General features: G+C 37.2%; 2 protein-coding genes across 4 annotated transcripts in view; one reads left to right on the top strand and one right to left on the bottom strand.

Annotated features, from left to right (window-relative positions):
* Positions 1–26126, top strand: part of LOC133640451 (cytospin-A-like) — a 266085-nt gene that overhangs the window by 14685 nt on the left and 225274 nt on the right. For both annotated transcript variants that reach the window (XM_062033886.1, XM_062033884.1), the window contains exon 2: positions 15128–15254. The gene's annotated coding sequence lies outside the window, so the exon portion shown is untranslated. The remainder of the gene's footprint in view (positions 1–15127; positions 15255–26126) is intronic.
* dlgap2b (discs, large (Drosophila) homolog-associated protein 2b) overlaps positions 1–26126 on the bottom strand; it is a 205962-nt gene that overhangs the window by 25618 nt on the left and 154218 nt on the right. The window contains exons 6-7 of one of the 2 annotated variants that reach the window (XM_062033874.1): positions 19109–19153; positions 9782–9838 (exon numbers count right to left, since the gene is read on the bottom strand). In XM_062033874.1, coding sequence (XP_061889858.1) covers positions 9782–9838; positions 19109–19153 — 102 coding nt within the window. Of the gene's footprint in view, positions 1–9781; positions 9839–18949; positions 25130–26126 lie in introns of those variants that run through there. The other variant, XM_062033875.1, reaches the window with a different exon arrangement.

Genomic DNA, 26126 nt, shown 5'->3' with positions numbered 1-26126 from the left:
ACTGAATAATCATGCAGTATGTTGCCTGCTAAAACACATACTGTAGATCATTCTTAACAGGTGCAGCCCTCCACACACACAGTCTCTCTCTCTCACACACACACACACACACACACACACACACACACACACACACACACACACACACACGCACACACTCGTTCACAAACACAGACTACATTGGATTTGAGCTAATTAAGTGCAACAAAACCACAGGAATTCTATTAAGACAAATCTGATCGCAGACTTGACTTCCTTCCAACTTGAAGGGGCTGCAGTGCTGCAAGAAACAGTGGGTGGATTCCAAAATGAAAAGAGCTCAGTGACTCAGGCAAAATGAAACGACACTTTGTCTATTTATACATCTTCTAGCCATCTGACTCCCATTCAACGCCGAACATGTTACAGACTTCTTCGCCACCTGCTGAATGTTGAATAACCAAAGATGTCTTTCCATTAAGATGTCTTTCAACGATTAGTGCAATGATTATGCTCACATGACAACGATCTTGGTAAATTAAAATACATTGTTTTTGGTTTGGTAGTAGACTACAACGCCAATTCAATTAAGAACTCCATAAAAAGCATACTAGGCCAGTATTTTCATAAAGAAAAATGTGTTGTATGTACAGTAATGCTTCTTTGCTAGTCACTGTAGCAATGCAGTAAATGTGCCTTTTTCTGGTATTGTATCTAGGGATGTAACGATTACCAGTATCAATGATACAATTATGTGAAACTACCGGCGGTTGGTATTCTAGTTTTAAATTAAAATAATCGTAAAACCGTGATAATGTATTTGATAAACTCATGGACCAGTGACACTGGTTATTTCATGGAGAAGCAAGCTAGCGTGCTAATTGCTAGCTAGCGTAAACGCTGACATGAATACAAGAGACATTAATTTATGTCCTTATTACAAACAACCTACCCCAATCTAAACATATAACTGTCTGAACAACAAAGATACTCAATTCTGCACATTGGACCTCCGGGCTGTGCTCTCTTAGTGATAGATTAGTGACCGGAAGTGAACTTGCATGATGTCACATAAACCCGGCGTGCCACTCTTGTTTTGTCTTTATCATTAAAAAACATTGAAATCCTTACAAATTAAACATATTCAATAGGGTTGTTAAAAAAATGTATTCACATCCAAATCTTATTTTCAAGAATCGGTTAAAAAAATAAATTAAAAAAAGAATACATTTTTAAAAAGACGTACCACGCACGTGTATGTCCGACGTCAGTAGCCGAAAGGAGCTTTTGTGATCTGTTTTGAAAAAATAAATAAATAAAAATTGTACCACAAAATATATTGCAATGATCTGTTAGAATCGAGTACCGTGTAGAATCAAGAAATATATTTAAAATTGAATCGTCACCATTAATCAAATTGGAATCGAATTGTGAGTTGTTGTTAGAGTCCCATCTTTGATATTTAAACACTTAAATAACATTAATATGGCTTTTAAGAAGCCAGAACAATATTTAAAGGTTATTCTGCCAAGAAAGTGATTGTGTTTATTTATTTCAGTGTGTGTATAAGTATTTTTAGGGCACATTTAACAATTCTGTGATAATATTAATAACGTGATATGAAATGTTTGTATCGTTACATCTCTAATTGTAACACGTCAGTAGCTCCTTACACATAGATTACGCAAAATTGGCGCCTCGAGTACGTAACAATGTGACATATACAACACTAGTGAGACAGTGACAATTTCTTCTAACACCTCCAGTTGGCAGAAGTTAGTCTCTGGTGTTAACCTTCACACCCCTCTTATGGCTTCTCAACCTGTCCCCTCTTACACAGCCGCTGTCCCGTCTCTATTATGGCTCTGATAACTAATTCAAAGCCAGAAAATCTTCAAGTCCTTATTCCATGTTTACACAGTGTTTAGACAGAAATACATCTGAATGAAACAAGCTAAAAAACAGCAATACTATTGTATTTATTTTCTCGCTATGCGGCTGTTGGAAAGGAATTTAACTCAAAAGGAGGTTGAGAACAGCATTTTTTGTCATTTCTTGTCCTATATGCTTAAACGTTACGATATGCGACAATGACAAATATTCCTGCCTGGCAGTCGTTAATGGTTGTACTCTCAGCTTTGCATGCTTGGAAGCTTGCTACTACAGACCAAGTAGCAAACTGTAGTACCATGGTTTTCCCAGTGGAAAAGCATGAAGTGGAACAACTGTGTCAAGCCGTTTAGGTACCACAATACACCACAGATCCACCAAGCATTTTCAACATACAGTAGTTTGATTTTGCCAAGTTGTGAGAGTTTTGATACTAAACTCTATTTAAATGAGGTTTTTGCGCATAGTATGCGGCTTTCACCATGGAAACACTCATTTATTGCACATTCATGCTATGTTTTAAAGACACGCAGCAGACCCTTATGTACCACTTTTTATGGGCATTTAGATGCAGTCCTTAAGTGTATCTGCAATGTCACCCATTTTTTTATCAAGCTGAAGGTGGAAGATGCTGGCGCTAACTGCGGGTGTGCAGTGGAATGTTCCAGACACAGGAAAATGCATACTGCAATAGGTTTTTTTCATATATGAGATATGTCAATTATATATCTTCGATCTGGAAAAGCGAATTACAAAAAAACGCCAGCAGACACTAAAACGCATCAGTTTCATTTGTTTTAATCAGCCCCTTAAATCATCCAGCAGCTATAAAACCAGAAAATGATATTGCTGAATAGCCATGTCTAATGTTTTTATTTTTGACTGTATATACATGTTGACAAGCATACGTAGGACAGACATGCAGCGTGATCCCCTCCTAATTTTGTCAGGTTGCACGTCCTTTCTAAGCGTACTAAATATAGCCGCAAAACAGCGGCACCAGAACAATTTCAGTCCTGATAAATCACACTGCGTGTGCTAAATACAAACCCCGTTTCCATATGAGTTGGGAAATTGTGTTAGATGTAAATGTAAACGGAATACAATGATTTGCAAATCCTTTTCAACCCATATTCAATTGAATGCACTACAAAGACAAGATATTTGATGTTCAAACTCATAAACTTAATTTTATTTTTTGCAAATAATAATTAACTTAGAATTTCATGGCTGCAACACGTGCCAAAGTAGTTGGGAAAGGGCTTGTTCACCACTGTGTTACATCAGTGGTCCCCAACCACCGGGCACCGGGCCGCGGACCGATTGGTACCACTGTGTTACACGGCCTTTCCTTTTAACAACACTCAGTAAACGTTTGGGAACTGAGGAGACACATTTTGTAAGCTTCTCAGGTGGAATTATTTCCCATTCTTGCTTGATGTACAGCTTAAGTTGTTCAACAGTCCCCCAGACCATCACAGATGCTGGCTTTTCAACTTTGCGCCTATAACAATCCGGATGGTTCTTTTCCTCTTTGGTCCAGAGCAGTGGTCCCCAACCTTTTTGTAGCTGGGGATTTTTTATTTTTTTTATTTTTTTTTATTATAAAGAAATACAATCATGTGTGCTTACGGACTGTATCCCTGCAGACTGTATTGATCTATATTGATATATAATGTATATATTGTGTTTTTTATGTTGATTTAATTTTAAAAAAAAAATATATATATATATATATATATATATTTTTTTCTTCTTGTTCTTGTTTTAACTTGCACTTACAGACGTAGCGACCAACTGTAGTTACTGACAGTGGGTTTCTGAAGTGTTCCTGAGCCCATGTGGTGATATCCTTTACACACTGATGTCGCTTGTTGATGCAGTACAGCCTGAGGGATTGAAGGTCACGGGCTTAGCTGCTTACGTGCAGTGATTTCTCCAGATTCTCTGAAACCTTTGATGATATTACGGAGCGTAGATGGTGAAATCCCTAAATTCCTTGCAATAGCTGGTTGAGAAAGGTTTTTCTTAAACTGTTCAACAATTTGCTCACGCATTTGTTGACAAAGTGGTGACCCTCGCCCCATCCTTGTTTGTGAATGACTGAGCATTTCATGGAATCTACTTTTATACCCAATCATGGCACCCACCTTTTCCCAATTTGCCTGTTCACCTGTGGGATGTTCCAATTAAGTGTTTGATGAGCATTCCTCAACTTTATCAGTATTTATTGCCACCTTTCCCAACTTCTTTGTCACGTGTTGCTGGCATCAAATTCTAAAGTTAATGATTATTTGCTCAAAAAAAAATGTTTATCAGTTTGAACATCAAATATGTTGTCTTTGTAGCATATTCAACTGAATATGGGTTGAAAATGATTTGCAAATCATTGTATTCCGTTTATATTTACATCTAACACAATTTCCCAATTCATATGGAAACGAGGTTTGTAGTTGTATTTAGTCTACTCCTCCCAGTATTGTGGCCGTTCTGATAATCATCATATATTCTGCATTTTTATGAAGACAGACACGCGAAATGGGTTGTGCTCCTTCTTTTCCTAATTTAGGAGACTCAATCCTCAGCGCAGAAGTTTAGTAGATAAGCTTTGCGTCTGCTTTGAGTTTGCATGATTTTTATTCATGTTAGTACATCAGGCCCTTAACGTCTTTACGAATTCAACTAAAAGCTTGTTGGTTGTTGAAGCCAGCTCTGTCAACTTGTATTTGAATTGGCCTGTTTGCTGCATAGCTCAGTCAACACTGAAGGGTGTCCGGAATAAATCAACCTGAATGTCACTGCTATTAAATGTGCTCATTGCTAAAATGTTCAGGGAGTAGCAACAATATGAGAGTGAAAATCCCTTTCAAAACAATTATTTGGACACATCCTAATGGACGTTCTCCGAAGACAGCGCTTGACCAGTTTCCAAAGTAACCCTCATCAGTGCGCCACAGGTCAGAAAACAGGGACGCCCTCCTGCAACTACAGACACAATAACAACCTTACTCTTGCTCCTGAAGTAATTATCTTCTTCTCCACACTGACGCGTTGCCATTTCAAGGTTGCGTGACTCAATTCCTGTCAGAAAGGTGGAGACTATGCCATCCACAGAATAACACTCTCCCACCAATTAACTGTAAATACTCCACTTTTTCCCAAATGCAAAAAAAACCTGTAAATAAACAGCAGAATCAACTTTAGGGTGAGTTTGCTTTGCTCTCTCAGCTTTCGAGATAATGACCATTTTTAAACCATAAAATGCATTTGAAACTGTATAGAACAAATAAAATTCGTTACGTATAGTATTAACTAACTGGACGATTTTGGAGTAAAATGAATGGCACACATTAGAAAAAAACAACAAAACAAAAATCATCAACATGCCCATTTGACTAATTTGAACATGCATGATGCTGGTCCATTCCAATCCTGTAAGTGGCAGTAATGTCATTAAGTGAGTTATTGGTGCCCATACACAGAAGCTTATTGTTTATAGACATATATACCGGTAGTAGGCAGATGCCTCACGTAGCGGGTTGGCCCTTTGCTGCGATGCTTCAGCGTATTCAACATACTGTATATGATACAACATACTGTATGCTCTTTTATCCTACACTACAACAAACTAATGCAACAAAATTTCGTTCTTATCTGTTCTGTAAAGTTCAAATTTGAATGACAATAAAAGGAAGTCTAAGAGTGTCAAAAAATATATATTTTTGAATTAATTGCGATTCTTATTTGTAACGATTCTTAATCGATTAAAAAAAAGTTCCTGTTTTTTTAACAGTCCTGTCAAGCCATTCAGGCAAATCATATTGTTGATGTTGATCAGTGTTTTTCAAGTTTTTGAGCAAAGGCACATTTTTTTCATTGCAAAAAATCCAGAAGCACACAACCCGCAGAAAACATAAAAAAATGAAACTCAGCAGTAGGGCTGGGTGATATATCGAATATACTCGATATATCGCGGGTTTGTCTCTGTGCGATATAGAAAATGACTATATCGTGATATTCGAGTATACGTTCTCAGGCAGTTGCTTTTAGCTGCGGACATTACACTGCAGGCTTTTTTCACTCTTTCTTATCTCTCCTCACAGAAACATAAAACAAGCGCACCTTCTTACATACGTCACATACTGTCACGTTATACGCCCTCGCTGAGCAGAGATGTAGCAGCATGGGTAACAATAACTGTGATGCTAGCGGTGCGAGTGGTAATACGAGAGAAAGAAGGTGCGAATCTGGTAACAAATGATGAAGAATTAATTACCAAGAAAAACAGCACGGGGTCCATCGTCTGGCGGTGGTTTGACTTCAAGCGGGAAGATGTCGAACAAGTATGCGGCAAAAGTGTTGTTACAAAAAGTAGCACCTACTGCTAATTCTTAGCATCATTTGAAAAGTCACCCGCTAGAGAATGAAGAGTGTTTGAAACTCCGCATGTCAACATCTCCGTTCGGTGCCATACCCACAAAATGCAGAAGCAACCATTTCCAGATCAAAACCATATGAAAAAAATTGTCAACAACAGAAGGAGATAACGTCCGCAGTAACATACCACATAGCGAAGTATGTACACTATTTGATTTCCTATTATGCAGCTCATTTTTATTTGACAGTTATTGAAATATCTTGTGTGACATCGTGCACAAAAGTGCACTTTATTTGTTTTAAACTATTGTAGTTGTGTTCTGTACAAAAAGTGCACTTTAATTTAGTGTTATTTTGATATGTCATCTTAGTGACATCATGCACAAAAGTGCACTAATAGCTTGTTATAAAATGTTTCTGGCAATCTTGCACTTTTTGTTTTGAAATGACATGAATGTTTGTGTCACTGCTTAATAACTGTTTAATAAATACAGTTTTGGTAAATTGACTTAATTGTGGTTTCCCTCTCTGCATGAAAGTTTAAAATGAGCATATATTAATGCAGTATGAACAACAATGTTTTAATGTAGACACATAGAATCATCATACTGCTGTGATTATATGCATCAAGTGTTCATTCAAGGCTAAGGCAAAATATCGAGATATATATCGTATATCGTGACATGGCCTAAAAATATTGAGATATTAATAAAAGGCCATATCGCCCAGCCCTACTCAGCAGCCATTATTGACAGTAAAAAGTTGTTTTCACAAGTGTTGGATATAAATTTAAACCATAACCAACCATGCATCACTATAGCTCTTGTCTCAAAGTAGGTCTACTGTCTAGGGATGATACTCGAAACCGATTTTCCCGGTTGTTCGATAAGAAAAGACCCGAGTCCTCGGACTCTAATCCCTTTTTGAGAACCCGTACCCGTTATCGAGACCACTATAGTAAAGAAAAAGAGTTGGTTCTTTATTCGAATCCCTGGGAACGAATCTTGTCCCGACCAGAAATGCCCTGTGGGACATCACAAGAAATGACGTCACGTAGCTCAGTCATTAGGCGCAGATAGGGAAAGCAGGAAAAACAATAGACCGGAAAAAGCGCTCCAAGGTGTAATAAAGTTCAAAACAAAAGGTATAATCCAATGAATAACTTTACTGAGAGATTTGAGCAGGGTGCAAACACATGACGAACACTTTTACAACCAACCGGAAACATAGCAACCAGGCTAGCAACGCACCTCCTTTACGGCAGCTGTCGCAACGTTCTTAAAGCAACCGCAGCTTTTGTTTTTCTTTCCTTGTAAAGAAAACAAAATCACACTGTATATGTGTTGTCTGTCTAATTATAAATAATGCAGACGAGGCATGTTGGCTGAGTTCTTGACATTTACTTTCACAGCGTGCTCATAACCTCATTCTTAGCTGCCGGGTGACGACACTCCCGTCACTCCCGTTGCATGCTGGGTAGTGTAGTTGTTATATTCCCTAGCGCATGACATCACATCTTTCCCCCTATAAAGAAATTAGTGTTAACTCAATAAAGTGTATTTCATTTTTTAGCTTTAACTTTTCATTTTTTAGCATTGTAACCACATTTGCAAACAACTTTTCTCTTCATAGAATTTTCTTTCAATAAAGAAATAAAGTGCAAAAATGTCAAAGCATCATAACAAACAGTTATGTCAAATAGCAGCAGAAGTGCACTTTTTGGAGAGCTGTATTATTTTCAGTTTTGTGCCCAAGGGACTGATTTTATTTAACACTATATTATTATTTATACACCTATAATGATCACAGAGACAGGTTGTTTTTGTGTTACTGTATATATTTGTTTTTCTGAAAAATCCCACTTAATATACTTTGTGTAACAACAGTCAATATTTATTTATTTATTTTTTTTTTTTTTAGGGGGGTAACAGTCAATATTTGTTTATTTATTAGATTTTATTTTTTTCTTATATAATAAAGGTGAGCTTTTGTTAAACCAAATATTGTTTGGTTTTTTTCCATAAACAACAACCTATCTGGACTCGATAAGAGAATCGATAAGGAATCGGTTCGATAAAAGGATTCGATAATAGGTTCGAACTCGATAATTTCTTATCAAACATCATCCCTACTACTGTCACGACCTGTCCCATCACACCGTGATTTATTTTGAGTTTTTGGGTGTTTTCCTGTGTGTAGTGTTTTAGTGTTTGCAAAAATCATTTTTAACCCAAATAGGTGAAATTACGTTATGTCCCACGTCACAACAGACTGTATCTCATGGCACACGAGTGTGACGTGGCACAGTGGTTGAAAAACACTGATGTAGATTATCATATCTGCTGTACAGATCTACTTTAGAAAAGAGAAGTGTGGGATACTTCTCTTGTTGCCTTATTTGTATTTGACTTTATCAAATGTTTGGGTAGGATCTTATTTAAAAAAAACTTTTTTTTAAAAAAGTATTATAGACATTTTATCATAGCTGTTTATCTTTTTATGGAGGAATGTAGGTAATCATAGAACTGGCACCCAATGTTATTAAAAAGTATTGATTTTCAATCGAGGAATCGTTTTGAATCGAGAAGATTCACAGCCCTAATACTGTATGTGACAGATCTTCCCGGTATTTTCGTTGTATGAAGGCTGTTTTCAGCGCTGTTATCTATAGTGTTATAGCCACAAAGTCTGCAAATTTTGTTTGTAAAATTATTTTATAATCACCAAATACTGTACAATGAAAAAGTTTATTTACAGTCTTACCTGTGAAAGTAATTCTATGAAATCTGGTTTGGACTGTTAACTTCTGTACAATTCTGTGCAGTATCTTCACGCGTCGACGTATTATTCGTCGCTCAATGCGGCATCTACATATATACAGTATGTCTACAACATTACTATCTGACGGACATGATGAGCCACTATTCCTAATTTAAGCAGACTAACTGCACATCTACACATGTATACGAGCCTACAGCAACATTTATCGGGTTGTCCTAAAGTCTGTGTCACTTTGTTTAATCCTAAACAAAAAAACAACAGACATATACAGTATGTCTATGGATGTTCTCATTCATACAGGTCATTGTATTCTCAGGGTATTCAATCGGTCGCAACCGGACTGTTGGGTTTGTCTTAGAGGACGTTTCGCCTCTCATCCATGTAGGATTCATCAGTTCAAACCCATAGACTCCATAAAGTCTTAGATGTCAGTCTCAGATCTAAACTGCATCTGACCAATCTAAGTCTATGAGCATGAACTGATGAAGCCTACTTGGATGAGGCGAAACATCATTTAAGACAAACCAAACAGTCCAGTTGCGGTCGATTGAATGCCCTGGGAACAGACATATAGCAGTAGCATTACATGCCTTGCCTTTTGCTTTCTTGAGAGATAAAAATGCAACCAAACGCATTTTGTCAACATAGCAGACTTGGAGTCAGTACTTTTTTTTTTCAAATATTACCACACTGATAGTCTTGTATACAACCACTGTATACTATATAAAGCTAAAATATGGCGACTGACTGGTACCTGGTGGTGGCTGAGCACGGTCCACACTGCAGGAAGTAGGAAGGCGGAACTGAATCCCTGCAAGATCCAAGCACAGCCAGTTACTGAAGGCTCGTCCAAGCGTGAAACAGATAAACTCACAGACACACACGCGCACACACACTTACTTCTATTACATTTACATTCCAAGACAGACTTGAATTCTAAAGCAAATATCGATGTATTCTCCTAACAAACATAGTTGTTACATCAGCAAAAAACAGGCGGAAAGAAACACAGTTATTCTGGATTTAATGCATAATTCTTTATTTTGTAGTGTTTAATTAGCTTCAAGGGTGACCTAACATGGAGGGGACATGTCTCTTAGCAATTTAATGACCTGTTTTGCAGTAGCTCGTTGTCCAGCTTTACCTGTGTTTCTTTCTCGACTTGCAATGTCATCATACAGTGGGCAAGAATTCCGGCAAATGTGCATTAGTACTTTATGGTTATTTATGTTCAAAATTAGACGGAAAGTACAAATGTATGCGATCAAAATCCATATTTATGTTGCCCATGTATTATGATTTATTGTAGTGAGCAATCCATACCACTCATGCATCTCAAAACAGACAGACATATTATTGAATGTACACGTATACACACGAGACAAATATAAAAGGTAGTTAAATGTAGAAGTATTGCATTGCATTCAAAATATTTCAATATCTAAACAATGAGAACAAGCTAGGACCTTTGGACTGCCTTCGTGAAGGCATTATGCAGTATTTTTAATTTGTAGTAGTAAAGTTATCGACTTCATAACAATTCCACTTTTTGAGGGCTACAGTAATATATACTGCTACTCATACGCACTAAGATTGCATACATGTGTACTTTAAAGAAGCACAATGTCAGAAATACAAGGTCTTATCAATCGCAGTGAATGCAACAGACCATCACCTTTTGTTCGTATTTGGTTTTTTGCTATTTCGTTAAGGTTCAGAGCGATCACCATGCGACTCCGTCCCCTCGTGCCAGACGCCGTCTTTGCCACAGCTGTGAAGTCGGGGCTGGCAGAGAGGCTGGTGAGAGGCCGCTCTGACGCAGATCAGGGCGGATTGCGGCTTAATGACGTGCGATGACTGACGAGCTGTGCATGAGCATGGGGGCTGGAGATGGAACAGAGTGATTGTGTAGCGTCCGCGTTCTGCTAATCCTGCCATCAAGCCTCATTTCATCGTTGCAGGGACAAAGGGACAACTATGTATGTAAATTATGATGAGGATAAATATTAGGCTTCTAAAGCCTTAAACCCCCTAAAACTAATCCTTTAACGATAAACATTTAATCTGTGTGCTCTGCCAAACAACTTGCTAAACAGTGAGTTAATATGCAGAGTGTGTCGTCTGCGATACCATCACCGATTAATGGAGGCAAATCACCAATTAGGGCCCTGACAAAAAAAAACAGTATCATTGTTGACCACGACTACCACATTATCATTGAAAATAAGTAGTGTTTACGTGTCGATGGACGTTCTCATTCATCCAGGTCATTGTATTCTCAGGCCATTCAATTCATCGCCACTGGACTGTTTGGTTTGTTTTAGAAGACGTTTCGCCTCTAATCCAAATAGATCAGCCCAATCCAAGTCCATGAGTATGAACTGATGAAGCCTACTTGGATGAGAGGCGAAATGTCTTCTAAGACAAACCAAGTCCAGTTGAGATCGATTGAATGACCTGAGAAGTAGTGTTTACAAACAACAATTCCTAAGATTTTTTTAAGAATATCTGTTTAAACTAAGGCTGGGCGATTTTTTTTTAACCTCGATTTTGATTGATGCACAAATATTCCACTCGCTACTTTACTTTACGGTCAAAGTTATCGTTATTGTAGCCAAAGTTTGTCCAAACAAATAACACGGAATTCCAAGCTGCTCATGTTCTGTTGGCTCGGTGTCTTTAGTTTTCCTTCGTGACGCTTCAGTGTGTCAGACTGGATGATAGAGCAACGTGGAGATATTTATAAAACAATCTTGCCTTCCTTCATACTTCTTCCAAATGTTAGGAATTTGCCCAATTTGTGACGTTATCCCAGTTGTGACGTCAGCAAATAACTCCATAAATGGTAGAAATGTATGCCATCTGTAGTCAATAAGCTACTTCTTTTTCTCTGTACTCTTGTTTTGGGGCACACTGGCTCGTACATGCACATGAATCCTCAGCTGTTGCCATTTCTAATACAAAGTAGCATATAGTTCTAACTAATATCTGTCAGTAGACTCTATATACAAGCGCTAAAAACTACAACATGGCTGGCATGCAGTCCGAGTAGAAACATATAAATAAGACCGCCTACAAAACGGCGCATCCTGAAGAGACTGCCAGAGAGCGGCTTGAAGACTTTGCAAAACATTGACCAAAGAACCACCGTTACAAGTTATGGGGTTCTTAACCTTTTTGACCTCTGGGCCCAACTTTTCCAATACAGAGGGGCTCAGGGTCCACTCAAAAATTAACACTCAATTAGTAATCTTACTCTTAATTTGTTATCATATTCAATAATTATATCTAACCAACTTACAGTTTAACAAGATAAACCTTGTCAAATGATATGAAACCATGTGTTAATCAAAAAGATTATTATCTATCTATCTATAATCTATCTATTACACATAAACCTTAGGCTTTGGTCAGGCTGATTACAAAACTAGATATGGATCAAATATACTGCAAAAGAAGGTACGCATAAAAACTAATGAAAATACATTTATATATATATGTATGCAGTGCTTAAATAAATCAATTTTAACTAGATTAATAGTAAATGATAACAACATATACAAACTGTCAATAAAATTGAAGTACAAATTAATATATAGCTTCACCACTTGTCATAGTTTTTGCGCTTAAGAAACTTTTTATGACTTTAGCTCCAGACTTCTTCTCTTTGTTTGAAATTGTCATTACTGTACCGCTGCGGGCCATACGAACCACAGCTAGGAAGCAGATGTTTTTGGCAGTCCTTTAGGGGGCGCCTATGGTTAGGAAACACTGATGTAGACCAACGGAAAGTGTTTTGAATGTAGAAAAAATAATCATTATGTGACCCCTTTTAAGGGAATAGTGTATAATTAGAGAGAGAATTCAAGAGGGAAACAATATAAATTATCTACATGGCAGTTTTCCGTCGGTTAAAAGCTCTAAATGTCAGTTTCAATAATTTTTTATTTAATTGCCCAGCCATAGTTTAAAACTTTACATCGTCAAGTGTTGCAAAGAACTTGTGTCCTTTGACAAAGCAATTCAGCAATGTTTCCATCAAGTGGTACAGTTCAGGCTTTAATACTGATCACAAAGAATTTGTGAGTAACGACGGAAACCTGACTGTCGTAGGAAATGTACTCAACAGACAAGAATAATCCACAAAGTAAAAAGCAAGGCAGTGTTTGGTCACAATACATTTTTGACAATTTATATGTTTAATTAATGCTCCTTTCCCACAAACACCTCTGCTGGTTGCAGGCAAATATTCGCTTTATTTGCTTCAGTTGTTTCAAGACACGACTAATAAACAACTGAATGGATCAATTATTATGTCCACCATTCATCCGCGGTAATGGACCGTAACACAGAAGTAACAATTCTCTGTCGACCAATAAGTTGACAGCAGCGTCCTACACAAGCAAATTGTACTAAATTCACACAATAAAATTCATGCTGAAAAGCAGTCATAATACAGGTCATAATGTGGGACTTTTTCTGATGGAAACGCAGAAAATGGTGAACTGTACCAAACTGTATGAAACTGTCCTACTTGATGGAAACAGGGCCTAGTCCGAATTGTTAACAGTAGATCCCTATTAATATAAAAAAAAAGCTTAAGGGTACCTCTGATGAATTTCGTATTGTCTGACTTATAAATGTTGGATATATGTGTTAAACAATGCCAAATCACAAGTTTGAGCTTGCACGCAATTTTGGATGCCTCTGAGCACGGAGTTTTGCAGTCTGGCTACCTTGTGACATCAGCGAGGTAATTGTTTTTATTTAGACAATAAGTAATAGTGTGTTCCATTTGTACTGGAAAGTCGGAATCCCTGAGTTCCCAGTCGGAAGTTTCAACTGGAACTCACGCCTAGGTCGGATTTCCTTTTCCGAAAATTGGCTTTCAAAGATGGCTGCTCTCAGTGTAAACAATAATAGAACCTTTTGTAATAACTGTTATTAGCATTTATGACAAATCTTTGTTGCACTAAATCAGCCGCCTACAATGTATTATTGAACGGATATATATACATGTGTGTATATATGTATGTATATATGTGTGTGTGTGTGTGTGTATATATATATATATATATATATATATATATATATATATATATATATATATATATATATATATATATATATATGCATGTTTGTATATTAAATACATATACTATATATGTGTATATATACATATGTGTTTATATATTAATATATGTGTGTGTATATATGTATGTACAAATATACAGTATATATATTTACATACAATATATGATAATGTTACTGTAATATACATTTTAAAAATGCATTCTACATCGCTAACAACGGCGTCTTTGTTTTTATTCTTTATCCATCATGTTTGAAGGTTGCAAAAGGAATGCATATTTGTCCAGAAGTTGTTTATATTCAGATAATGCAAGCGCAAGAATAGCTTTTGTTGATGTCGCCATCTTGATTTTCGACTTGGTAACTGGAATGCTCTAGCTTAGCTGTGTCACTTCCAACTTCCTACGAGGTAAATAGTACGCACCATAAAGCTCTCAGCCAGAGGAAACCCCAAAAGTGGTAGTATAAAGTATTATGTAGTGACATAAGTGGTGGTTAAAAACAGCTTTTTTTATGCACTCTCTAAATCAATCTGAGAGTGTGCAGGTGTACCTAATGTTGTGAGCGGGTCAATCTAGATCATGTTTATTAGGCTTATTTTTAACCGTGTCTGGAATAAAAATAGCGGCGTCTACTTCAAGATACATATTTAAACAGCGTGCATTTTCAAAACATAAATGATAAAACTCTTAGAGAGGGTAGGGCCTGGTTTCATTTGCAATCTCAAAACAATAAGAACATCCTAAAGCCGACCTAAAAAACGATGACAGTTGACATTGGAGCAAAATGTACGCAAAATGTAGACCAAAGCATAACCAATATGTATTATCTAGACCGCAAGGAAGTGTTTTGAATGTAGATTAAAATCATCATCGGTCCCCTTTAAAAACATCCAAAAATACTGACTAAGAGAGGGTTGGGCCCATCCGACTATCAATTTGTTTGTGTTTTTCTGTTTGTTGTCACAGGCCATGCTAATCATCGTGTCTTATCGACCATTCTGTTACAGCTGCTTCATGGAGATGGATGAGTGGTCGCTGAGTGGATGAAGGGATGTGCAGGTGATCTGACAGAGGACATCTCAAAGGAGCTGAAGGTGTGAATGATTCCGCCGTCGATGTCCTTACATCCCAAAGGTTGGTAGTTTTTTTGTTTTTTTTCAATTTGGTTGCACAATAAAACAAGCATGTTTCTGGTGGCCACATACATATATACATACAGTGGTGATGCCCCCATGGATGCAAGGTGGAGTTACCTTACATGTGTGATAGATCACAACAAACCAATACAGATCAATGACTACATATGTGGGATCCTCTCATTAAACCATATTTTTGGGGATATTGTTAGGCTTGCTATTGGATGTTGAACAATATCTTGTAATAAAAGAGTAGCATCTTGCACGGCCACACTGGATCGCTTACTGTAGCCAGGACCTCTTGTGTTGTTTGCATGTGCATCAGCGCAAACTTTGCTGCACATTTAAGTTTATTCGAAGACACACATCTGCCAATGTGTATTTGCCACAGTGGCTGAATCAAAAGAAGAAGCCAGCGAGCAAAACAAACAAGTTATTTCACCCTAAGAGGGGCCACACGCTCGAGACTGATTAAACTGTATATGTAACCTTTAGCAAAAGCAATCATTGGCGTGACAGATTAATGTTACCACTAGAAAGAAGATTTGCAAATAAAAAAACAACTAAGGTATTCTGTTGCTAAATAAAAGGCTTGTACAATGGAACGTTTAGCACAATCTGTTCCGGAGTCTCATCTATAAAGCTTGTGTATGGTGTTTTCCGTGTGATCTATAAAAACACAACCATTCACTCATAATTCTACACACGGTTTTATAGATGACACCACCGGCAACGCTAATCAACCACTGATTTGTTAGGTATTTTAAACGTTGTGTTTTGACAACGTTAAACAACCGGAAACACATCTATCTATAACTATTATAATCAATATTAGTTATTAAAACAGTAAAACAGTCTTAAGCTGAATGACCATAGTGTATTGCAAAGATAATTAGCAACTAACTTTTTAACAAGGGATGTGCCGACCAATCGGCCACCGATCGATATCGGAAGAATTTTGTGGAAAAGTATGCCATCGCCATTGCTCATTAATGCCTTTTAATGCTGATCACAAACGCCGATTCCCTCTGTATTTATTTTTAGCCCCCAGGCTGACAAGCGGCAAGCAGCTAATTGTGTGTGGAGACACTCCCCTAAGATAATAATAATAATAATAATAATCACCTCCAATGTGGCAAAAAAATTAATTTCTTAATGTCTTAAGTACAATTATCACTGGAGGACAAGGCTAAACATGTTAGACTTAAGGCCTGATTAACTAAAGGTTTTTGCGCATACTAAAACACGTGCAAACTCGATAGCACATGCAAAGCTGATCAACTAAACGTGTGCAAAGTGCAAAGATCCATTTGCGCCTCTGTCTTTATTAACATGCAGAATGTTTGCTAAATAACAAAACAACACTAGTAGGAGAAGATACAAATATGTTATGCAGCCTAAGCAATGTGATTTATCAATACTCATCACCGTTTTACGAGCGATATTTTGAGTTTTATTTTGTGCGTCTGAAAGGTACTTGCCAACTGACACAGTTACACACACGGAGGCTCGCGCTGCAAAGACAGACGAATGACAGAGAATCCTCTGTCATACGTGGGGGAGTGTGTCAGAAATGACAAATATTGGACATATCGTCTATTCAGCAACATTCTTTTATAATTGTATAGCTGCATGCTGGGTGAGTTAAGAGGCTGATTAGGACGAAGTCAATTGCTGCGTTTTGATGTCTGCTCACATTTTTGAATGGTGTTTGTTTTTTACTTATAATATATATTATTAACATATCTCCTTTATGAAGCAAATTCTTCATTTAGCATTTTTTTGCATCTTGAGCACAGTAAGTGCAGCCTCTCTACCATGAGCGCATCTGCAGCGCACAATAACTCCTTTTGTTTTCACTTTATCAAACTGCACATGCATGTGACGTTGGGGCCACATTGCGGACAGTGCGTGTTTACGCGGGAGTCTGATAAAGATCATATTTTACAGTCAACTAGACCAAATCAGATTTAGAAAAAATCAGATTTGGGCCACTTAGGCCTGCAGTGTAAACATGGTTTATGTTTGATACTCGAGTGATTAAGTCGATATGTAGATTTTGTTTAAATTATTTGTTTGTTGTTTTTGTTGTTTACAAACTTATGAAATAATTACCTTAACCAAAGAATTTAAAAGAGTAAAAGATGGTAGGTTTTTTTTCCCGTTTCGTTCTTGTGTAATACTGACTTTGTTTTGATCAAACAATTGTATAAAGAGAATAAGGAACTTGTTTAAATACTGTGTTGATATTGTTAAATTATCAATAACACTCACCATAAATATGCAGACAAATTTACAGTATTGGTATCGGTCGACCGTATCGTTAGCATTAAACCCTGATCGGAACATCCCTAATTTCAACATTCTTAATTGTCGTGTGAGTGTAAAAAGAATAGAGGCACTGCTAAAAACAATGACAAAATTGATTGCAATGCTAGAGTCCTGCTGATCTGAATGTGGGGCTTACAGTATATTCATTTTTTGCTTGATGCATGTTGAAATAAGAAAGCAACAAGCTAAAGGTAAACACAAAAGACATGCCGAGGCTGAGCCAGCTCTCACGTGACGTAATGCATCACGGTTCCCCGAACTCCAACCATGCAGGATTTACAAAGTTTGTCTTTCTCAAATATATTGATTAAATTCCAAATTGTACCACCTCAAGGATTTTCCACTTCAGAGGTCCCACTGGATTCATCGTTAAAGTGTTGCAATAAAAGTTATTTATCACAGCGACCATAACAAGAGCATTGACTAGTGCTGGTTTGTGGAACAAAGGTGTTTGTTTGGTCTTGACCTGCCTCGCTGTATGCCGGTATATTTCAAAGGTACAATTGTGTGTCTTTATTGATTCTTCTGTTTATGCAAAGAAATGATGGTTAAAGCAAGAAGGTGAGTTAGTGTTAAAACCGATGGAATTTAACGGAGTAAAAACAAAACTAAAGTTGAATGGAATCTAAACATTTAATGCTATTGTCTTGCAGAATCAAAGGATATAGTTGATATTTATAATTGTTTAATTCCCTTCATTATGTCTTGTGTTTTGCCCTTTGACATTATCTAGAGCAGGGGTTCTTAACCTTTTTGACCTTGGGGCCCACTTCAGAGGGGCCAGAGGCCCACTCAAATATTAAGACTGAATTAGTCATTTTACTCTTGGTTTTAATAATATTCAATAATTATATCTAACCTACTTACAGTTTATAACCTTGTCAAATGATATGAAACCATGTGTTGATCACAAAGATTAGTATTTTTTTTAACACATAAACCTTAGGCTTAGGTCAGGCTGATTAGACAAATAAGTGTTAACCAAATATACTGCATAAGAAGGAACTAAGATAATAGACGGAAGTAAATTTACATACAATATAGAAATTAACAATGATTATGTTTCTAAACTAAACTGTCAATAAAATGAATGTGCAAATGAAAATACAGTTTCGCCACTCTAGTCATAATTTTTGCACTTAAGAAACTTCTCCATGACTTTAGCTGGTTTGAGAATGTCATTACTGCCACAAGTGGTGGAAAACTGTATTACAACTTAGTACCGCTGCCATCCATATTGGAGCACAGCTGAGAAACAGAATTTTTTTGCAGCCCAAAAATGGATAATGGTTAAGAAACACTGATTTTGTTGACATCTCAAAGTTTTGTTTCTCTTTCTTGCTTATCAAGTACGAGTACACAAACAGTCCACTGACTTTAATGTAGAAACATGATAAAGACAGTTCAAGTTTTTTATAGCGAGCATGACATCATTCATTTCTACCAGGTGAAAAAATGTCAATGAGTCAGACAAAATGTATGAAACACATAAAAGAAAGAAATAATAAAACTGTTCCCTACCGGACCTACCGTACTCTCTACGCCCCGCAGCTAAGCTACGGGCGCCTAAAATGGGGAATAAAAGAAAAAGGAAATAATAACCAACCAAAAAAATGACAGCTTTCCCGAAAAGCATAAAAAAAGTAGAAAGAGCTAAAGCGAAAAGTGTCTCATGCTTTGTGTTGGTCATGTGTTTTGGTGTAAACAACTCACTGTCTGCAACGTTCTTGTTGGATGCCATTGTAAAGCTATGACCCCCATTCAATTATCTTCAACATAAACATAATGAGAGCAATTTTAATCCAATGTTTTATATCAATGTATGAAAAAAATACATAAGGCCAGGAAATGTTTGAATAAAAATCCACACACAGAAAAAGAAAAACACCGCAGTAAGCAAACCCAATTTCAAAGCAAAGGTTTGATTCATATACAAAATAAGCACAGGCTAACAAATACAGGCTCAACGGCTGTCATCAAAAAATATGTTTTATGACGTGGACGTTTTCTGATTCTGACCAAACATTGCAGTCTGAGATCCCTGAAAATTGCATCATGACGGATGCAAAACAGAGAAGCACATTTTGTCTTGAAGAAAAAGCAGGACAAGAACCAAGGGATTTAAAAAATGATTCCGATTCAACAGAGTTTTAGGTGCAAATGAGACCCATACAAAAGCTTTTGTCCTAATAATTGGATGTCACTGTTGTCTCAACTGAATCCCAAATAGACCTTAAGGGAGGAATAAACATAGCAGACTTCTGACAAATAATTTCTTCTGAAAAATAATACTTTGTCAATTTTCTCTTATTATAAGTCTCTTTTTATACTCTAAAATCATGTATAGCCCAATCTATCTTTTGTTGCTACATGTCTTCACTCATATCAAGGGACATGGACATTCTTTGGACAAAAATTATGACATCAAGATGAAACTGAGATAACTGAAATACATTTACTAAATCCCATTTTTTTTTTTTTTTTTAGAAAAATATGATTTTGCACAGCATTTCCAATAAGCAATAAACAAAAAACACTTGTTTGAGTGGATGATGCTACTACAAAATGAATCTACCACATAATGTTTTGATTGTGGTCGATAAATAAAATCAAAACCATTTGATATAAGATAAAATCATAAATAAAAGTTCCACCAAAAGAAATTATGAGCAAATTCATATATTTAGATTACGGAAAAATACACCAAGAACCAAGGATTTGCATAGAATGAATGAATATAAATTAGATTGAAGACATCATGATTAGCCAGCACCTTAAAATTACCTTGCATTCCCCAAGCAAGGGGAGAAACATATGTGAGGAATGCCACTGCAATTCCCTTGAATAACTTTACATTTTTTGAACATATTGTATATGTACACATATTTAATACATCTTTATAAGCTTGTTATTTTCACAGTCGTATGCCTTCACTGAAATAATAAAAACCCGCCTTTTTATTGGTTTTCTTTACTTTTTTTTTGTTATTTAAAAAGATGAAAAATATTCAGTATTGCAAATGTGTACATTTCAAGAATGAATCATGTTGTACATGATGTTCATGTTGTATCTACACACCTTTCTGCTGCTGTTCATAACAGGGAAATGTCCCTCGCAATACCCAAAACCAAATTATCATTACAGATGCGCTGTACCTCAAGATAGGCATAATAACCAACCAATTTTTATCGTTAAGCATTGTGGAGTGCACTACTTGGCTACGACCAGCAGGGGTGCTGTTGATTCAGTCCCAAATAGTTTGTACTGTATTCCAAAAAAGGAGACTTTCGAGGGATTTTTTTTTTTAACTGCAGCACATTGACATTGTATATGCTCTCAATAGTCAATATAAAAATAACAAATATGAAATAATAATCGATTAAATGAGCGTTGATTTTCATCTGTCAAGTCAAATGCCTATTATTACGTGTCTAATAAAATGGAACATCTATGCCTGGGTTGATAATAAATGGATTTATATTATTGTCATCATTATTTTGAGACCAAAATAAGCACTAATGTAATCACAAGATTTAATAATAAGGCAAGGATTCCTCTCAAACGCAATAAACTTTGATTTCTTATTAGTATTTTTTGCCATTGTAACTGGAATGTCAAGAACTTTCAATTACCGAAATAAGTAAAATAAAATGGAATCTCAATGTCTGTTAGCAAAATTTACCTGTAATTCTTGAAGTGCAGTTTTTCCTAAATTGAAAAATCTGGGTCAGATTTTTTATTTTTTTGCTATCACTTTCTAACAAATCGTGCATACTTGCTCGTTCATCCGTCTCATTCGGTTTAAAGCCAATATATTCGGCTTTGCAATCATATGTTGTCCTCCTAATTTTTGTCACCTTGCGGTGCTTCTCACGAGCGACTTGCGTGTGTGTAATAAAATAGCAGTCCCACTTCTGCCCACCGAGACAAAGATTGTGGATGACTGACAAGAGGATTCACTACGTTCATTTGATTTTGCTATTGAATAAACATGCTGCTCAGAGTGAACCCTCTCGTGAGAGACAAAGAAAACAAACACACACTGACATAGCAATGTATGAATGCCGGCAAAGGTATTGACTTAATTTTCATTTGATTAACCAATTTATTGTCTTATCAGCCCAGTTCTACGAACGCCAGATTCAATATTTAGGATGGGTGTTCGACTATTCCCTCATTGAGTAATTATTGTATTGTTATTTTAAAATATTTTCATATTAATTTTAACAGAGAATATTGACTTTCTGTTTCAGTTCAGCTTCAGTCTAATGCACCAACTGGTCGTAGCCAGCTTCCAATTTGAATTTCAAGTGCCTCAAAATGAAACAAATTAACAATCAATATTTACCGTATTTTTCGGATTATAAATCGCAGTTTTTTTCATAGTTTGGCCGGGGGTGCGATTTATACTCTGGAGCGATTTATGTGTGAAATTATTAACACATTACGGCGCAATGTCTACCTTTGGAGTTGGCAGAGTTGTTTAGAAGCCACACTGAGGAAGAAGATTTCATGGGATTTAGCGATTAGGAGTGACAGATTGTTTGGTAAACGTATAGCATGTTCTATATGTTATAGTTATTTGAATGACTCTTACCATAATATGTTACGTTAACATACCAGGCACGTTCTCAGTTGGTTATTTATGCCTCATATAACATACACTTATTCAGCCTGTTGTTCACTATTCTTTATTTATTTTAAATTGCCTTTCAAATGTCTATTCTTGGTGTTGGATTTTATCAAATAAATTTCCCCCAAAAATGTGACTTATACTCTAGTGCGACTTATATATGTTTTTTTCCTTCTTTATTATGCATTTTCGGCCGGTGCGACTTATACTCCGGAGCGATTTATAATCCGAAAAATACGGTACACACTAACAGTTTTTGTTCAAAACTTTAACGATAAATCCATCAGTTATACTGCCCGTTTCTCTGTGGAATATGGCATTTTTAATTTTATAACTTTGTGACAACCTTTTTTTTTTTTTTATAAACTTTCAAGATTCCTTACAAATTTTTGCATCTATTGCCTTTTGGTCGCACAAGGTAGGAATACGCTCTGTTCTCGCTAAAGACAGCACAGTGGTCCCTATGACAGGTTCACATTTCAGTCAGACTGTTATACATCAGACTTGTCACGGTCCTTTGATAGTCCAGAAGTGCTTACAAACTTGAAGGTGGTTCCTTAGGCCTCATTTTTAACTTTGGTACACCACGTTGGTACAATGGGACAATGGAGTGGATAAATGTCTGGAGGGAATGCTAGCGACTTAACAGGCTACTCTTTTATTATATAAGCGAGGTTTTGACTGAAAAACTCAACTGTGACTCAGACCAATTAAGGTTAGTCAGGAGCCCAGCTCGGCTATCACTAGTTGGGCGGTGTTAGAACATTCACGGGTACCATACTGCACCTCTGGGGACTTGTCGGCGAGGTCAAGACCCTCAGGGGCATTGATTGTCTATAGTTAGGGGACCAATCTGTCAGCATCAAGACAGCTGAACGGGTTAGAATTAGGCTAATCCTCTACTCTCGCAAATTCAAAAATGTGCAGGCTCATGCATTAAGATAGGGAAAACAAATGGATCTTTGAAGCTCTTTACCAAACCTTGATCACTCATTGCTACCAACCAAGTGATGGGCATGATGAAATAAATGGCGGCGGGGCTCTGAGAAGAAAAAGGTGCCCTGTTTGGTTCAGAACCAGATCTACTTCTTTTTACTAACCCGTCTCACGGCTGATCCAACACAGAATGTTTATAACATGTATTGAATATAAGATTTTTTTCTATATACAAATTTATACATGTATATACAAATACACTGACAAAACATAGAAGTAGTTTGTGCTCGGATTAATTTAAGCCATTACATTTATGCTGCATGATCAATTTGAAGACCCCCTTCTTGTTTTTTTGAATTTATTTTAATGTTGCGAGACTAAAGTCTTTCATTCAATTTTAAGCTTCACAACCTCAAGCTACAGTGTCATAAACTCTATCATAGAGTTATAGAGGTTCTTTTTCAGAATAACAACTGTTTATTTCATTATTATTAATATATTCTGTTAATGAATGAGAATTTTGACAGCAGAAACTTTATTGATGTTGAAAGTCTTCTACGCTGGCTTACAGAATGAGTAAACCAAAGGCCATCGAGATAAAAATAACTAAAAAGAAAACTTTATTGAAATCTCTTAATAAATAATGTTGTCATTTTGATGAATTCAATAGAAAACTTAGGGTTTATAAAGGTATTCACAGTATACGCAGGTGCTGAAGAGAGGGTTTCTACGCAAAGAGAAACTGGAATGACAATGAGTTTCGACGCAGACAAACCAACTTATTGTATGCCTCTACTCAAAATGGCTGATTATTGAGTTGTAGCATTAAGTGACCCTCAGATTTTGTTTGAGTAGATTTTTCTTTTTGTCTGCCGGCTTTTTAAGACAACTTATGAAATACAATGCTGCTCTCGTTGGCACTTGTTGATCTCAAGATCAGCTACCATCTTGCTCACGTTCGCGTCACCTCATTCTGAAGGCAAGTACAACACGCGGTCTCTTAGATTCCAAGGCTGTTAAAAGAACTCCGTTACCTGTTTGACAGATGACGGACTGTGTCTGCAAAGAGTAAAGGGACGAACAACAGCCTTTATATGTAAATACAAGGTTTTACCATGGCTTGCTCATCTTTTCCTATAGCGTGAAAGGTGCGAGTGATTAGAATGACATAGACATATACGACATGGGTCCACTGGTGTACTTCCTGCACCACAGTTCAAGACTGGCACTTCTGTGACCACCTGTGTGGCCAAGTATTTCCTGCGGTTTGGGGACCCTTTGCTTTTTATTTATCTCCCATGGGAAGTCCTCTATTGGAAGCGGGCTTGCAGGACTGCCTGAACCCTCTGGTGTGCTCTCTGGGGTTCCCTCTATGATCTCAATTCGAGGTGGGTTCATTAAGTCCATGATACTAAAGGGTGCCGGTTCAGGTTGACACATCACTGACTTGTCCTCCAAATGATGCCGAATGGACCAGCTGGACCCTGCTTGGATTCCTATGGAAACTCTGTCTTCTGTTTGTGTGGTGCTGTCGCTGCATGGTTCCCGACACAAAGTCCACATATTGTAACACTGAGTGAAGTTGAAGAAGTTGCTGTTGAAAGTCTTCAGCTCCCCACAGACATCTCGCCGTAGCTCTGCCAGCTCGTAGCGCATAGCTGAGATTTCATCCTTCCACTGCATGTTGAAGGCAGCGACCATGTTCGCAGATTCCTTAAAGGCCTGGATTGCCTGTGGGACCGGTGGCTCATTGGTGGCCATAGGTGAGGCACTAGGGACCCTGTATGAAGGTGGCGTTGCCGGAGGCACCGAGATGGCCGTTACGGTGGAGCTAGTACTGTGATGGCTACGCGCAGTCGCCGTCTCTCTCTCCAGCCGCTCCAGCTCTGCATAGGCAGAGGAGCTGGCACCGTCATCATCCTCTATCATGTCGTCATTGAGAAATGACGTCGCATCCACAATATCATATCCCTCTGAAAGAAAGATTTGAATATGCAAACAGAGGGAAATGCAAGGTGAAAGGAACAGCTGGAGTGTGATTTGATCAGGATTGTCAATGAAAGCATTTACTAGACATATCTATGGAAAACATACAATATGTGAGTTAGCAGGCAAGTCGACACAATAAAACTCAATAGTTCTGCGATTACTTCTCATCACATGTAAGACATGTCAATTTCAGTGTGGTTTCAGGTGTGTATGTCTGAAATTACCAAACGGTGGTCAAAAAAACTCACATACTGTAGGCTTTTCATAATGTTTTTACACTGCCTTCTCAGTCATGTCAAAGAATAACAAGCTTCTCTCCATCTTTTCACTGCACAGCACAAAAAAGAGTGGAATCAAACACATCAAACATCATCAGATCATCAATGGTCTACTCTAGAATTGATTTGTCAAAGTGTTTCTCAGTGACTGTGCCACTTTGTGCAAGCGAAAAGATGCTAAGAATGTGTGCTATCCACAACCTACTGGACCAAAAAGCAGTTATGAACCCTATTGAACATATTGGGTCCAAGGTGATTGATTTGACATCTCCCCACCCAAATTTGAGGGCTACACAAGGGAGAGCTGCAATCCCACAGTCAAAGACAGCTGACAGACGCATTGCCGAGATGTAGACCTTGCCACTCCTGGCCATTTACAAAACTCCACACTTTCATCGGTAGAAAAGAAATCAAGATAACGTTCATATGTGAGACATCTGAGACAATGATGATTCTATAATTGCAAGGTGAAAACATTCCGAACTTTTAGAAATATACATCTCTCAAACAATTACATTTACAGGTTGTCTGCGCACACGTAACACCGGCATGGCAAACAACTCACAAAAGTCAGTTTTACATTTGCTGCTGTTGTCGTTGATTCAGCCCAGTTTAAAGAAAGATTTGAGTCTGAGTTGTTGTGAGTTGTTTGCTCAAGATAACAGTTATTCTACCACCAAGCACTAAAAGTTAATAGCTATTT

The sequence above is a fragment of the Entelurus aequoreus genome, linkage group LG23 (genome assembly GCF_033978785.1).
Source record: "Entelurus aequoreus isolate RoL-2023_Sb linkage group LG23, RoL_Eaeq_v1.1, whole genome shotgun sequence".
NCBI classification, from domain to species: Eukaryota; Metazoa; Chordata; class Actinopteri; order Syngnathiformes; family Syngnathidae; genus Entelurus; species Entelurus aequoreus.
The sequence above is the reverse complement of the archived record's forward strand: the minus strand, read 5'-3'. Positions and strand labels throughout refer to the sequence as shown.